The sequence below is a fragment of the Coturnix japonica genome, chromosome 1, assembly GCF_054131305.1.
Source record: "Coturnix japonica strain WE chromosome 1, WE-NBRP24, whole genome shotgun sequence".
NCBI lineage: Eukaryota > Metazoa > Chordata > Aves > Galliformes > Phasianidae > Coturnix > Coturnix japonica.
Window position 1 is genome coordinate 33,739,141 of NC_140663.1, and position 17,680 is coordinate 33,756,820.

Consider the following 17,680-nt stretch of genomic DNA (forward strand, 5'->3'; position numbering starts at 1 on the left):
TGAGGAATATGAAAAAGACTTAAAGAATGACTTTCATCTAAGACTAGCATATAAAAATGTTTCCTAAAGTAAATTCTTGTAGTTACTCTTGGGAGATGTTTATTCTCTGACATTTATTTAGAAAAGGCACTTCTTTTCATTGTATTTATTTTCAGGTCTGAAGGAAATTCAGTATTACAGTAAAGCCTTAAACAAAGATAGAGAGAATCACGTCAGTATTCACCATTCTTTTTGATAAATTATGATATATTCAGCACTCCAATCAGTGTGCTCAGTACTGTTATACTGATTGGCAAATCAATAGTCCAGTGAATACGTGGTTGGAAAATCTAATTTATAAATTTGATTTCTAAGTAATCTTTTCCATCATTTTTTTTGTCACAGGCCTCCACAGTGTCCCTGGTACTGGCTGTATTCCAGTTGCAAATTGTTCCTCATTCACAGTCGGGGTGCTTTTAGACAATACTTTGTTGTTCCAAAATGTGATGTTCCCTACTGTGGTAACCACAGAAAAGGAGCTGCAGAAGGCTGCAAATTCATTCCAAGCTGGGTTGGATCCAACTGCTTGATGCAAAGGTGGCAACTCCAGCAAGTTTTAGTCATCTTTATGAGGAAACTCAATCAAGCACTCCTCTACGCTTGCGGTTAGGATCCAAATTCATTTGTCTTTTCCCCCACAGAGCCCTCCCAGCAGTTTTCATGCATAGCACAGCTGCACTGTAATGAGGAGGGAGGCAAAGGAGGCACCTGGATGAATCCTGAATACAGGATGGACTGAGCTGAAGCTAGGGAAGCTGCAGAAGGTAGAGAGAAGCAGTGATACATGTGAAATAAAACCCAGGTGGAATAATCTACATAGTAGGAATGGGAGTGGATAATCACAGAATTGTAGGGGTTGGATAAAAAGCAAGGATAAGGATAAAAAGCAAGAAACAAACTTGAACTCTACTTAAAGCTCACACAGATCAGAAGTCCATCTGAAGCTCACATAGTAAGCTGGTTCCACTCAGAGATTTATTTCTTACATCAGGGAAAAAAGAAGAAAGCTTGGCAGTTGGAGGCATGTCAACCCCATGCCTCCAGAGCAGGCTCTGTGCATAGCCTTCCTCTACTAAGAGTAGGAAATAGGAGCTCTGTCTAGGGCAAGTGGAAATTATTATGAAGCAGCCTTGATGTCTCATGGGTAAAATACATAGAAGGGCAGGTGGTGGAGCAGTGGCACAACACCTCTGCAGTTATGGAAGCAGGCAGGAGTTGATGCACTTCCTGCAGGATCCAAGGAATCTCATCCTTTCAGTGCTAGAACTTAAAAGGTACTCACATAATATGAAACAGAGGAAGCAAGAACACTTTTTCAGAATTCAGAGAGAAAAGTAAGAAAGAAATTTACTAAAACAAATTTAACTCTTCCCCAACCTCCCCCTTCCAGAGCCAGGTCACCCACACAGCCAGTTTATTTTGTATCTGTGCAGGACTTTCTCCAGCAACAGTGGTAAGGTAAGTGATAAAGATGCAAATGTGACAGCAAAGGTAACAGCAGGCTTATAGCATCAACAGTGATCAATTCTGTAAAGAATTTAACACTAAAATACTTAAGAAACAGTTTTAGTCACATCCATTGAGTTGTTTTATAGCAACTGATGCAAAGACATGAGAGAACAATGTTATTATTTAGGAATGCTCTAATTTCTCAGATGCTCTTACATGAGTGAAAGCCTCCTTTGGGGCATTAAAAGATATTTAATTCAGGCACATTGAATGCAGAACTTTAATTGATGTGACTTCAATTCCCTCGATACCCTCATCTCGACAAATTCTGGGGCTGCAACTCACCACGCTGAGATTTGATGTCTTCTGGTTAATTGCCCAGCATCAACTACTAGAGTTACATCAGCCTGTTGGCCAGATAATGTGGGGTTCCACAGAACACCCTCTTAGGGCTATCTCTTTAATATTTTCCTAAACAACTTGGATACAGAACTTGAAGGGCCTTCCAGAGAAGCAAGGCCTTGCAGAGAAACCCTGACACATTGAATATTTGGGCAATCAGCAACCACAAGAAATTTAACAGCAAATGTCAGATTCTGCACCTGGGATGCAGCCCTGAAGACCCCTAAGGTGCTGGCACTGCCAACCAGTTGAGGAAAGGGGTTGAGCACTGCGTGCAGTCTGGGTGCATCAGTATCAGAAGGTCATGAAGCTATTGGAGTGCATTGTGCAAAGTGAGGCTAAAAAGATGGTGATGTTGGTCCTGTGTGGAGCCAGGAGTTGGTCTGGATGACTCTTTGGGTCCCTTCCAACTCAGGATATTCTATGGTTCCATGATTCTACTTATTAGTTTATTTTTATTTTTTGTGTTGGGGTGAAGTCAGTAGACACTCAAGGAGATCAGGCTGTCCCATCCTGAACCAGATACATAAGATGTGTGCTGCTGCATGCAGTTGAGCTGGGTGAAGAGGTGATAATCCCCATTTCCTCTGCCCTGCACCATGACAATGTTCAGACCTCTCAAATGCAGTGCAGAGCTCCGAGCACTGGCCTGAGCCACTCTGCTGCAGCCACAGTAGGCAGTGGAGGATGGAGAAAGGGGAGCAGGACACAGGTGAAAGCTGAGACTGAATGTATTTATGGCTGCTGTACTCAAAGAAGAAACTGTGACCACTTCAATAAATCACAGGCAATATTCATCATTATCACGTCAGTTGAAATATGTTTCAACGCTAAGATATTGATTATAAATGTCCTGAAAATATCCATGACATAGACAAATTGCTTACCAAAACTAGTTTCTCTTGAGTAAGCTAAGGACAGTTTTGCCATTGATTTCAGTGAGGCTGTTTCACTATGGGAACTTGCTCAGATAATGCCTTGTGCTGAAAAAATTCTTATTTACAGATAAATCCACCAAGCTTGCAAGTAAGTTTTTCTCTGAGCTCAAACTTGATGTTGTTAGGCTTTGTATTGTTAAAGCAGGCTTACCAAGGGCAAAGTCGAGGTTATAAACAGCAGTAACTAAATACTGTTGCTGTGATCTCCATCCAAGACTGAGAATGGGAGGTTCCAGAACTGAAAAAGTCATTGATGAGATACCGTGTACATTTATTTCTGTGTAGATGCAATTACACACAGCAGATACTACAACCAATCAAGAAAACTGTGTCCATCAGTGCCCCCTTTACCCTCTTCTCCAATGAATATCAGAAGAAATCTGGATTTTATGCTGGTAAAATATGAAAAACTAGCAGCAAACAACAAGATAGTTCTAAGGCTTTCAGAATGCCAAACACTGCACTGTACCAACAATATTTATAACTGTGTAGCAAATGTAATTTTCATAAGACCCTGGTTCTGAATTTAGTCACAAAGCAAGGAAATCCCCATAAGAAACTGAAAATCCATTCTATATTTAGAATCAGCCTAATAGGATAATGTGGCTGTGGTTTATTATTCTTTCTATCGACAGAGTCTTGAAGTGTTTCACTGCAAAAGCCAAGATTCCTAAATAAGTTTAATCTTGCTGCTTTTGCAAATAAGTCGTCTTAAGATCAAGGGGAAGAATTTCCATGGTCATTATTTTATGCAGGTCTAATGCTGCTCTGAGGAGCCTGATAGGAAATTGTCTGCTTTCTGTGCTTTGAAGAAAGGTTGTGTGTACCATTCTGCTAATCAAAAATGAATTACAACCAACTACTACAGCCTCAGTATTATTTCCTAAACAATTTCTCTCTTCATATTGCAATTCATGTTTACGGTCCTATAGGGGTCACAGACATTCTGTAACAAGAAAGCAAGAATGGGTATCCTAAAACAGTACTCTCTGTCTTGCCCTAGCATCTTATCCCCAAATCCTGTTTGGAGAGAAAGCAGAGGTTCACATAGTAGCACGATGTGTTAATGCTCAAAACAGGTGCGGGGGATAAAATGAACTCCTCTTCCGAGTTTCAGGATAGTCTGGCTGTGGCCTTCATTTTAAACTGATCTCCAGACTTCCACCTGCAGATAACAGAGATGTTAAATGAAATATATTGCATTTCAGTTTCACATTTTCAAAAAGCGCCCACCTCCTTTATTTTTTTTTTTTCTTTCCAAATCTGCTAGAATTCTGCCATCTGGGAATGTGAAGCTGTGAAAGCACTAATCTGAAATCTGTCAGCTGTTCATCAACATGCTCATGAGAAAAAAATGCAACAGAAAGGTAGCTTCTGGGGAGGAGGTGATGAGGCAGAGGGGAAAGCACACGTTTGTTGCCAGCAGGCAATGAGAAGCCATAGATAGATCACGGATTGAGATGCTTCTGCACTGGGGTGCTTCTACACGGGAAGCTGTCATGCGCACCAGTGCCAGGTAGCCAATAGGCACGGATTTCCTTCCCATGGAGCCACAGCATTCCATACCTGCGGCCAGGAATTGGACATCTCCGCAATTTCAGTGTTCAGGATATCCAGTTAAAAAGGAGATAAACACTGGTGTTGGCACAGCGGTTAAGTTCACAGCATGAGGGCATATACACCAAGATCTCAGTATTTGTTCACAAGCCATTTCTCTGCTGTAGAAATCATCTTTCTTAAAATAACTTTGCCTCCTTATTAATTAAATAAATAATAAGCATTTCAAATAGGAAAATAATGTCCTATAAAAATATTAATATTTCTGATCATTTTAACTTGATAGAAACCTTTGGTTTTTGCAATTTCTTCTCACTCGGTTACTATTCAAAGGCTCTATTATGGAATCTTTCAAGGCACTACTTGTAATACAGCATATTAATGCACTCATTTTCTCTTTCTAGTAGCAGTTTTCCATTCCAATTTCCTTAATCTGACTTCTGCATGATTTATTTTGATGATAAAATACCCTCCTCTTTCATATAGTTTAATTCATTCATGACTTTTTAATTTCGTATCTTCACATTAAATATGTGGTCAAGTTCCTCATGTCAGATCGGTCCCCCTCGGGTTTTCAGGAAGCAGTCTGAACAGAGGTTTCCTTACAACTCTTTCTCCTTTGGAGGTTTTAATTTAATCCAGACATTCTGTAAGAAAATATTTAGGAATGATAACTTTTTTCACAATGAAAAAGCTGCCAACACACAGCAACTTTTAATTGTAATTAATTAACTGCAATTTTCTTAGCAATTCCAGTGCCAGTTTCTAGTGCCTATCTATAAGACTTTTAATAGAGCATCTCATATTAGACAGGCCAGCAAAGTTTTCTCAATGCTGAAAGGACTTCATAAGAACAGTAGCTCTGTTCAAGGTCCATAAGGGTTCATAAACTGCTCATCTCTGCAGTATATCACAGATTTTGATCTCTGCATCAGTCCTGTTGTTGCACTACTTTATCCTTCAAAAAGATGGACATTTTTGACATTACAAGGTTACAGCTTTAAAAGGCAAACAAACAACAGCCCTTAGTAAATCGCTTTAATGGATGCATTGTTTCTGACCTTACTCCCAGTTTACATGTATCCGGTTTTGACTTCTAATCTTCAAGTTTTATTTATAAAACGCTTAAATAACATTCAGTCTCTTCACACCCATAAACTCCCACAGCCGCCCCTCGTGGTTAATGATCCATCAGATACTTGCTTTCACACAGTACTTTCTTGCTTGATCCGAGTCCTTCCTCCAAGTGCAGTTCTGCTGGAAGTCTGACGGTCCCTGGGCACCCGTGTAGATCTACCCTGCACAGGCACACCATGCTGGTAGAATGAGCCTCCCTCCACATAAGATCATGGTATTGACCCACCTACTTCAAAGGATGCCCAAGAGAAGAAACGGATGCGAATGTGCTGCCCATCCTTTACATAGTATCAGAGATTGGAAGTACTGCAGTACCCTGAAGAGGGAAGTGTAGGTTCAAAGCCTTCCTCCATCTGAACAAATTAAGACTTGCTGATACACCACCCATGGAAATGCCCTTTTTGTACCCAGAGGCAGATGGAGACCAGAAGAAGGCTGGTCTTTGAGTGATGGTCATTAAGCAAACTCTTCCTCTTAGAAAAGTCAGATTTAGGTTACAGTCTGTAGACACATGAATTGTTAATGGACTCATCAACCCCTTGTCCTGCTGGTCAGTTTTAAAGGAAAACATCTAAACACCGGCTTGTTTCTATGGGGGAAAATAAGTGGCTGAATCCAAAATATTCTGGACTCAAGGTCCTGTGCTGGTAGAGAACTGTTCCAACTCTCCAGGGACAGCAGATATCAGACACACTCTGGCCAGTAGTGTTTTCTACTGTCTTGGTCAAAGCAACGCACAACCTGGTCTGCATCTCATCTGGGGCTTCTCTCTGTCCCCATGTAGCGCTGAAGAGAGGCAATTACAATCATCTCTCTCTGGCTGCTTGGGACAGATATCAAACCTGCTTGACTGGAGCTGGCTGCGAGCCTTGCCCTGGTTGACCACTGCACTTCTTCACGTGGGTACTGCTTATAGAGCAGAGTAGCTTTAACCTTTAACCTTTGGGCCAACTCAGCACTTTGAAGCTTTGGTGGCATATCACTAAAACACATTTTCCAAAACACGAATGCTTATTGAGCTTGCTTTCTGGAATCTTCCTTACATTCTGACAGCTCATTCAAAATACTGAAATAACAGCTTCTCAGATCATGTTTGCGGGTGTATTAGCTCCTTCATCCTTCACTGATATTCTGCTTCCGTATTCATGCATTACCCCAAATATGGTATTTGACTAGAAGCTTTAAGTGATAATCATTTATCACTTTTTTAGTTTCGCTTCACACTGGGATGCAATAAAACTGTTTTGAGATCAATAACAGCAAGACTGATTACAACTTCCAAAGAAGGTGTGGGGTCATTATCAGGAAGGAAGACTTTAAATTGGTTTAGAAGCCAGCTCATGCTCGTCTTTGAATTAGGCATCGCATGGCCCAAAGAATTCTCTGAGAACTGGGATGGCCAGTGGCAGGCAAGGGACAGATACAGCTAAAGAAAGCGCATGAGCCACTTCAGATGATATGTTCCAAGTTCCTCCCCAGGTCTTTTGCCTTTTATTCTCCAATTCAGATATTACATTGCCACTGGTTTCCACCAGGATTGTGCATGCACCTTGACATGTTCACAGAAGTTCCACAATACAGAGTTTCACAACTGGGACAGGTCCCTACAATTGGGACACCAGGGTGACAAAACAGATTCTGGAGAATTTCTCACTGAATAGGGTGGAGAGAACATAATTACCACATTGTAGCACTACAAAGCTTCATAAACATAGAATAGACTAGATCCATTTACCACAAAAATTACAGAAAGTAGCTGATCAAAGAATATCTTTTTTATGTAAAATATACATTTTTAAGATATAATTTTAATACATCTTTTATATTTATTGATGTTGGGTTTGAAACATTTTTAATTAAAAAGAAAAAAAAACAAAAAACAAAAAACAAAAAACCATAATACTCTTGCTGCCAGAATTTTATTTCTCATAATACTTAAAGTCTGAGGTAACAATGAAAGAAGACTGTGTGCTGTGAACAAAGTTAGTGATGTCTGTCTGCAATCACATTTATCTTATTAAAGTGAAAAGTAAACTTAGGACTTGGCATGTACACTAGAATTCATACAAATACAGCTTATGGCAAACTGAGAAAGCAAGAACTTATGCAAACCTACTCAGATCATATTTGTGAGCTTTGCAAATAATACCACTGTTATGACAGAAGTCAAGACGGATGCAGTTTACATCACTATCATTATTAAGTGTGTGTCTTTGTATGATCCACAGCACAACTTACTGCAGGAACCAGGAATAATACGCACAGGGGTGTGGGTCTTTGCATGGAGCCTTAGCAATGATGACTTTAATTCAGCTTTTCTTGATATAGATAAAAACTGATATTCCATGCACACACGTTTTATTTACAGCTGACTCATCAACAGTGACTAATCACCCCTTCCTCTGGCAGCAGTAATTATGAGCAGTCTTTAATCTTCTTTAACGAGCTCTACTTCCCATGTAAAGCCTCAGCGACCTCCTCAAGGCGTGAGCTGTTTATCAGGGCCCATTCAGCAGCAGCAGTCTCTTTCCAGTACAGTCCTTGGTATGGCTAAATTCCATTGTCCCTTTTTCAGCAGTCAAAAATCCATGATAAATTCTGTACAACACTGTAGTTAATATAACAGCAGCACCAAATATTATATTAATTCCTTTGCTAAAAGCTGTTATCAATTATCTCTCTATTGACAATATTTTACCAAAACTAAGTCAATGTACATCTCTAAATATCAGAAATGTATGCTCTGATAAATATATTATTGTACAAGAATTTTGTCATGCAGGTCATGCTGTTGGGCTAGGCTATATACAGAAGAACATGTTACATGGTTAACAATAATTTTTAGTTCTTGTCCTAACAAAAAAAATAAATAAATAAAACATGACAGTCAGGGATTATTCAACAATCTCAAGGATCTCTTGCTATTTGGGTAGTTACAGTCTCCCCATGTAATTCTAAAATTCTGTATTTTAGGGTAATAGTCCCTCACCAGCCCAGTACATCAAATGTGCCATTTTGCATTTGTCCCGTTGCATAAACACAGATTTGTATTGAATGAAAAAGCCACCAGAGGAGATACAGTTTCAGAACTGTAAGGAATGCTGGTTGCTAGGAGGAGGACTGATGCAATAGGCAACTGGTCAGCATAGCAAAGTTGTTTCTAAGTCTCACTCTAAAATTCTTCAGAGTGCTTACTCTGAGTTAGTCTATATATAATATTAACTTGCACTTGAAAAATATATTTAAGTATCTATACACATATGAAAAAAAAAAAAAAAAAAGGAGAGAGAAAAGGAGAAAAATGTCCTTAGTTAGCCTTAAAAGAAGGGGGCATTTTAAGAGTATCTCTGTGCTTTATGGAGACAGATGGAGAATACATCAGACAGGTCGCAAAACAGACAGACAAACGACACACAGGACAAAGCACCTCAAAAACACTGAAGAATTTTTCAAAGCGCATGAGCCAGAGGTATTAGTCTGGTCAAAAAACCCCACTTGAGAACTATGACTCTCTTACAGTGGTACAAAATAGCCCCCATTAATCTTCTCAATTTTACTTGGTACTCAGTCTCTGAAAATGCTGAAGAACCCTGGAGTAGAGAAATGACTACAGTACCAAGCAGCACTTGCTAGCTTAACATTGCAAGTCTGGATGGCGTTTACCTTTCTTGCATGTTTTGTGCCTTCCCCAAGCCATTAAGAAAGATTTCTGGCTTCTGCTTGCGTGTAACCAGTAATGACAACCTCTTTGCAGTTATCTGTGTGCAAACAACCGAAGACATTCAGAACTCTGATACAGTAATCCAGTACCAAGTAAGTTAATCACAAAATAAAACAATTTATAAACAAGTAGATCATTAAAAACTAAAGGAAAAGGTTAAACAAAGAAAAACAATCCCACATGCAGACCATTTTATCAGTGCTTTCATTTCAGCAGGATGTTACAATGCCAGAACACACATCCAGAGCCCTCTGTGGTCTCCGCGATTGGCAACACAGCTTGTCGGGTGATGGGGACAGGATGGTCCATGCAAATGAGCAGACCCAAGTCACATTGTGTGCAACCAAGACACAATTCCAGACATCTTCAAAATGGATTAGAGTCACAAGAAATGAAGTTCAATGGAGTGACAGATAATTAGTTGGAAGCACATTATTTTAAGTAAATCTCCCTGAAAAACTGCTTATTTATTGAATATACTGTCCAATGGCATCCACTAACTGCCCTTTTATTGCCACAGGAAAGTAGGACAATATAGTAGATCAAAGAAGGAGCACTACCTTAGATAATCTTCAAAAGCCAAGATAAAATTCTTCAGCTATCCAGGTGGCACTTCTATAACTACTGACAGTTATATCATGCAGAAATTATACCATATTTCTGGAGCCTATGGTTTAAGCTACATTTATGTCCAATATTTGGTAAACAGCATTTGAATTAGTATTATGTAGCCAGTTGATGCCATCTGGTTTACAAGATAGAAGGGATGGGAGACCGAGAACGCCTTAGCGGACAAGGTGAGCTGTAGGGTGATGTTACTGGAGACAGTCGCAGAGCATTGCCTGTCAAGCCAGCTATGTTGTTTAAGCTTCGAGATTTTTCGTAGCCTTGTATGAGAAAATGCACAGACATCAGTTGAATTCAGCCAAAAAAATAGACAAAGACAAACAATACAATGTCATGTAATCCAAGGAGCTATCTTGGACTCAGGGAATTTGCCTGCAAAAGAACTCAATACTTAGACGCAGTACTGTCAAAAGATATTAATGAATAAAACAATTTATGAAATACTGCAGCTATTCTTTCTCAGGAAATTAAACACAGAACCGCATCAGAGGTCTGGCCTGTTCTTCCACTCTGTGCTGCTCAGTTGGCTTCAGCAGGGCTGTGCAGAGTGTAAGATTAAAGATCACAACAGGGTTTTTGGGTGAATTATATGACTAAGCATAATCTCATTAAGATAGACTATAAAAGCTGTTAGAATGATACAACCTCTGTTAAAACCAATTCTTAATAAAGAAAGATTTTCTTTCAAAAATGAAATTAAACAAACAAACAAAAAGAAAAGACAAAATTGCATCAATGTCTGTAAGAAATTTCTGCAGAGTATTGAATGATACTGTGGGAAGAAGCTCCATCTGCACAAATGTTAAACTTATGGCTTTGTGTCTACTATTAAATTATAATATGATAGCAGAGTTTGACATATTTTCAAATGCTTCCTGACTGGCCAATTTAAATCACCAAATTAGTATTGCTTCTCCAGCTGACTGAGGTGAAATAAATGATATTAATCCACACAAGCAAACAGTAAAGAATTAGTCATTAAATGAGGCAGTCACATAACACTTCACAATGTGGAGAGAACACCACACTTGCAGACATTTCTGTTCTCACCACAAGCTCCAGCTACCTACATTAAGCTGCACATCGATTGTTCTCATCTTCTAGAGGTAATGCTAGAAAAGTAATGCTATGCTCTCTCTGCCTCACAGTCTTCATACTTGAGTATTTTCAACAGTGTCTGAATGAATCTACTTGTGAAGGAAAGGACCAGCAGACTGCTCTAGAGAGAGATATCAGCAAGGAGAATGAAATGAAGATCAAGCTGGATGGGATGCTGTTCCTAAAGGGCACAGATTCATGCTTCACTGCAAACAGGAGAATTTCATTGATTTCAGCTGGTACTGCCTAACTTCCTCAAAAAGTATAACACCATTTGCCATGTGAAAATGCTTAAGAAAATTGCCTGCTGTGAAATACTGAGACTTCTTCCCAGAGAAAGCTTACAATGTCAGTGCCAATACATCTATCTAAACATCATGGCAAGTCAACAGACTGTTTTCTAATTGAAACAGTTACTGGATCCAGATAACAGACCACAAGCAATTATGTTCTTCAGGAAAAAAATTGCACTTGAGGGTCTCCCAAAACAAGATATTCATTGGGAAGCACTGTAGTTCTGTTTGTGTTTGTGCAGGTCCTGAGCTACTGAGAGTCAAAAACATATATAATAACAACAATTATATTTCTTATCTACTGAAAATTGCAAGCTGTAAACCTGTACTTAAAACACATGTACAGCCTTCATGTCTGCTAAACCATTGTGCAGTGTTATCTCCAGATTGCAAGGGCAGGTTGAACTGTGATGCTTCACAGACTGCTGATACATTTCAAATCCAGTTTCGTGCTTCTGATTTTCTGTCAGTATTTACTCAGATTTGAGAGAATCGTGTTTGAAAGGGGAACAGAAGGGATGCACACTGCTTAAGTATATATTTAACCTCCTGTGTAAAACTAATGCTTACAAAACAAATCAAAAGAATTAGGTAGCTTTTTCACACAGAAACTGGGAAGCCTTCTGTTATTATTATTATTAATAATATTTTTCCTGCTACTTTTCTAATGAGAAAAGCAAAGAAATGACAGAGAAAGATAGCAAAGATGACAAAGAAAACAAGGACTTCTAAAAAATGAAAACCAGAAATGCATGACGATAGAGGTGTAAACCAAAGATCAGTGATGTCCAGATAATTCAGCGGGGTTTGGATCAGCACTGAATCAGTATAATCTGAGAAATGGAGATAAGGTTCCAAGGTAGAAAAGCTCAGAACAAATGTTCACTAAACAAAACCAAGAACCAATCAAGGAAGCAACCAAACAGAAAGGATATACCAAAAGAAAGGAAGGGAAAATATAAAAATAAAATGAAAAACTAGCAGATTTGGTCTGTAAGTTAAATTCAGGACTTTAAGAATTCAAGTATGCTACTTGAAAATATTTTCTGCTTATTAGCTAGCTTCCCTACACTGCATACAATAAATTTCAAAGCCAGTGGCTAAAACATTTCAACCTAGTTTAAGGTTATCATTAGAGTCAGTCAAAAAGCACATTTCTCATTGAGAATATGTCAGTTCTGAACTCAAGCCCTGTTTTTCCAGTGCAAACTAGAAAACAACGACTTTTTTCTTGAATCTAGATTTTGAAATGAAAATGTTCATGCATTCCCTATACAAAATATGCTGTTTCATTGTCATATAAATATGTCATTACTAGTTAATTGGTAATTTCTCCCATTATTTTTTATCTGCACTAATTAACAGTTACCAGCAAGTAAACAACACTCAAATGTTTATTCTATTATTTCTAAAATAAGTCAAGAACCTTGTGTTGCAAGATGCCATGGCAATCTAATCTGAATTATTCAGGTGCTTCTGACCTCCTCAAGAGACTGGAGCCTTACTCTTAAAGATACTGCAAATAATCCTAGTTGCCAAATGACAGTGCAAGACATACACTCAGTAGACAAGGGCCCTGAATCCATATACAACAAAAAATTCCATTTAATCTAAACATTATTTACAGGAATATGTAAAACATAGGTGCATTGAGATAACTATATTCATTACAAACACCACACACATAAATTTCTGGTTACATATCTGCCTTAACGAGCTAAACCTACTGAGCTTTTGAAACAAAGAGCATTCACAGAATAACCAAGAGAACTGCTTTAGGATCTGCTGCTGGCTAGGACAGTTACATGTGCAGTAGACACAGCTAGTAAAAAAACTCAAGCAAATGAACAAACAAAAAAACCTATCCAGGAAAAACAAAGAACAGAAAAAATTGTCAACTGTTAAGATTGCTACCGTTTAATAGGAGAAAACAAACAAAGTAATTCTTTTCTAAGGAAAAGCAAGACTACCCCTGGCATTGCTGATTTTAGGGTTACCCTTCCAGCCACCAGCCAACTGTGGCCTGATTGGGTGGCCACATCATAGGTGATTCGTAATGCCAAAAATTGTTTTTTTAAGGCTGCACCAGGGAAACCCAAACCTGTGGAACAGGGAGCAGTTAGGCTTGAAGAAGCTGAACAACTTGTAAGACAGTAGCGCCTTGCAAGATCAAGAGCTGTTTACTGTAGTTGAATTCTGGTTGGGGGAGGCAGTCACCATTTAGCGTAAGGTATCATATTACGAAGAGGGAACGTTCTGTGGCACTATAAAGTTCAAATTTTTCTTTGAAATAAACCTAAATAGCATCTCATTGATACGCTTTGTTTTGTTCAGAAATAAAAATGTTATTTACTTCTGGTGCTTCACCTTTTTAAGTATAATTTATTCAGCTGTAGTTTTTACTAAGTTATTAAGTGTGGATCAAAGTTACTAAATAATTAACTTGTCTTTCAGAGTGACAAATGTTATCAAGTGATGAGTAGTGGAATGAATAAAGTCTGAATTGCAGGCTTGTCCATAAAAAGTAACAGACAAATGAAGACACAAGTGAAATGAAGGTCCAACATCAAGCACTTTTCGTGAAGACTAAAGGAAATGAGTTTTAAAAAGAAAAGCAAGAAAAGAATGACTAGGAAGAAAGAAAAAAAGATGCACTGTAGTACAGTCTTTCCTCTAAGAGTATTGTGCACATCATTTTACTCTAAGTTTGCTTTTCACACGCACATTGCTGAGTGAACTTTATGATCTAATGAAAGAAGTTCATACCTTTCCTGATCCCTCCATCAGTAGCACACGTGTAATCCCCTGTTGTCAGTAGGAAACATGTTCCCCCTCTTCTGTTTTTGTCTCTGGTACTAGAGCGTCTGATGGGAGGGAGCCTTTCACCAGGTGAGAGTGGCTGCTCACTTCCTGCACTGTCTTCACCTGATAACACTGGTTAAAGCACCATGCCCATTTACAGACAAGAATGAATGAGGAAATGAGACATCACAAAGAGCTTATGTAGAACACCAGATATTCCCATCACTCAAAAAGTAGTTATAAGGTCAATCATTAGAAAACAACATTGCAGTTCATCAGTAATCATTACGAAATGGCAAAAAGTGTTTTGTTTTGTTTTGAATTCAAGAGTAAATTATCTTTTGACTTTCCTGTTTTTCTTTTAAGTCTCACATAAGCTTCCACTAGACTATGAAATAAGGAAGAAGCAAAATAAGGCTCAGTTAGTTGCCTGTTAAAGACTGCAAATAGTCAGTTTCAGAAATTTAAAGATGTATTTACTATTTTTATATCATTTTTATTAAATAAGAGGTCATGCTAGTCATTCTTGCTTAGAATATGTTACTTAGCATTTTGTAAAGATAACCCCTCCCCCAGAAGGGTCCGATTATCAATATTTAACACTAAAGCTTGTTTCAATATGCACACTTAGTTTTCATTTCTGTACTTGCTATCATGTTTGCACAGCTTGTCACTGTAAGTACCCAACATTAAATGTTGTCTGTGCGGTTTATTTTGTCAAACACTGAAACTCTTACCTCTCTTGATTTGGGTCTCCCAAAGGACTATTAAAAATAAATAAAAAATCTACTGATTTAGATTCAGGCCACATTTCAAGAAATAAATCTCTGCTAGTACAGCACATAACAGGTAATGGCATGGTTTTGGCTTCTGCTTTACCTTTGCATTTAAATCTGAGCATGTGCTTTTGTGAACTTTTTGCACTTCTGGCTATATTCAGCCTAAAATTTTTGCACAAAATTCCTAATTACTTTAATAGCATTTTCTACCAGAAATAAAATCAGAACACGTAGTGTGAGTGCTGGCACTGCCAAATTACCATTTGGTTACCATTTTAAAATTTCTTCTTTTTTTTCCATGTCTGTTTCTTTTATCTAACTTCAAGGATTACACCACCTTGTAAATAAAGCTGCAGATACAGAAAAGTGTCTCTTTGTTCTGATCACACTGAGCTTCCTCCATTCTGGAATACCTTTGGCAGGACCTGACGGCATGAAAAAGCTGTTATCATTATTACTTTAAAGATGTCGTCTGAAAGCGTCTATCACTGCAAAACTAACAATATTCCACCCTCAATGTGAGTCCTTTCAAAGGTTTCCATCCTCCTAAATATATTTAGGATTTTCTAAAAGCTGTGTTAACTTTGTGAACATTCACTCAGAGATTGAAACTGAGTTTCTTTGAAGATAAATGCTGTTCAGCAACAAAACAACAGAACCAAGAAAGATATTGTTCAGAAACTGATTTTCCAGACTCTTTAGAACTTTACTGAGTGACACCAGTCGTGTACTATTTTGGTGGTTTTTTTTCTTGTATTAGCAATTATCAGCTTTCCAACAGGCGCCTAATGGCTGGGATGTAAGCTTTGTAATCAGATTGCATTTTGCTTAAGAAAGAATGCATTCAAGAAACAAATTAAAAAAAAAAATCCCTGCTACTAAAAATAATGTTTTAATTATACTGAGAGAGAAAAATTTCTCTTTAATTTTTCAGAAATATGGAACATGGGGCAGTGGCTCAGAGGGGCAGAGGCTGTCATTTAATACATGTCTTCACAGCAATTAGCACAAAGTTTCCTCTTCCAAATTGAGAAGCAAGGTAGTAAAAATTAAGAAAGCAACACTAATAGCATGGATGTTGTCAGGGGCTGCCATTTTCATTTGTCTTGAAAAACTCTACATCAGTTTTACTGTCATCATCCAATTAATAGTAAATATCATGCAATGTCTCATCTAACACAGATGAAAGATTATTATTATTATTTTTCTAGCCAGGGAAGCAGAATGCCAAATAGAAAGAAAACTAGAGAGATAATTTCTCTTTATCTCCTTTGAGTGCTGGGCTTTTGATGTAAAGCACCTGCTCCTTTTAAATGACTGCTTCTTTGTAGGATCTTGCTTAACAGGCCACGATGTGGCACAGGCAAAGCTGACACAAGAGACAAACACTGAGGCAAAACACCATGGAGTCCAACAGAGTGGGACACAGTGGCTGCTTAAGAAGTCACAGTCATGCAGAAAAAACAAGAAACATCCATATAACACAACAAACAACAGGCAAAAGAAAAGGTTGATATCATCAGCAGGAAAGCATTCTCAACAGAGCAAGCAAAACTGTATAGACCAGCTACATAGAGGTTTGAGAATGTCACTATAACTATTTTGTCCTCTATGAGACTGACACACGCAAACACTGGAGGGGAGAAGGGTGGGAGCTACGTCTTCTCCTGGCAGAAAGACTGGCTGCTTTCTGACCCCTACCAAACATACTGGTCTATAAAGCGTTCTCAGATGACATGCATCTCCAGTGGGGTCCTACCTGATGATCTGTTGTGCTCCATCAGCTGGTTGTCCTTGCCCAGGCAGATGTCCCCCTGTGTGCTATTGCAGGCCATGTTCAAGTCTGTCTTGCAGAAGGTGGGAGAGCTAGCTTGAGGAGCAGGAGGGATATGCTTCTTCCTCTTCCTCGGCAGTTTCTGCTTTGCCATGGCCAGGGAGTAGTACATCCCAAAGTTGTTAACAATCACAGGCACAGGCATGGCTATGGTGAGCACTCCTGCTAACGCACACAGGGCTCCCACCAGCATACCTGACCAAGTCCGTGGATACATGTCCCCATATCCCAGGGTGGTCATGGTGACTACAGCCCACCAGAAGCCAATAGGGATATTTTTGAACTGTGTGTGCTCGCTTGCTGACGGATCATTGGGCTGAGCTCCCACACGCTCTGCGTAGTAGATCATGGTGGCAAATATCAAAACACCGAGTGCCAAGAATATTATCAGCAGCAAAAATTCATTGGTGCTGGCTCTCAGAGTGTGGCCCAGCACCCTGAGGCCCACAAAGTGCCGCGTGAGCTTGAAGATTCGCAGGATCCTCACAAACCTTACTACCCTGAGGAAACCAAGTACATCCTTAGCAGCTTTGGAGGAGAGCCCACTCAGACCCACTTCTAGGTAAAAGGGCAGGATGGCCACAAAGTCAATGATATTCAAGAGGTTTTTAATGAATTCAAGTTTGTTGGGGGAAAAAATAACACGCACTAAAAATTCAAATGTAAACCATACTACGCAGACTCCTTCCACATAGGTTAGGGCAGGATCTGTCTCTATTTCATACTGTGGTACAGTTTCTGTTCCATTGACAACCTGCTCAGTTTTATTTATAATAGTATTGAAAGCCTCATGCGTTTCCAGGCAAAAGGTTGTGATTGAAACTAGGATGAAGAATAAGGAGGCAAAGGCGATGAACTGTAAGAAAAAGAGGAAAAAGAGATATCAAAAACACATAGCTTTTCACAATACTAATAACTGATTAGTGATCACTATAAGTCTTTTTCTGGTTCATGCCCAAGTGATTCACAAGTTCAAACATACAGAACTTTGCATTCAGGACAGA

At 38.8% G+C, this 17,680-nt stretch overlaps 1 protein-coding gene across 20 annotated transcripts in view; it reads right to left on the minus strand.

Annotated features, from left to right (window-relative positions):
- Positions 1-6,979: 6,979 nt before the first annotated feature.
- KCNC2 (potassium voltage-gated channel subfamily C member 2) overlaps positions 6,980-17,680 on the minus strand; it is an 89,918-nt gene continuing 79,217 nt past the window's right edge. For 2 of the 20 annotated variants that reach the window (XM_085537011.1, XM_032443601.2), the window contains exons 3-6: positions 16,602-17,532; positions 14,028-14,195; positions 9,186-9,280; positions 6,980-8,130 (exon numbers count right to left, since the gene is read on the minus strand). In XM_085537011.1, coding sequence (XP_085393137.1) covers positions 9,219-9,280; positions 14,028-14,195; positions 16,602-17,532 — 1,161 coding nt within the window. In that variant the 3' untranslated portion in view covers positions 6,980-8,130; positions 9,186-9,218. Of the gene's footprint in view, positions 8,773-9,185; positions 10,409-14,027; positions 14,196-14,978; positions 15,268-16,142; positions 16,278-16,601; positions 17,533-17,680 lie in introns of those variants that run through there. The other 18 variants (XM_085536946.1, XM_032443577.2, XM_085537015.1 and 15 more) reach the window with 16 other exon arrangements.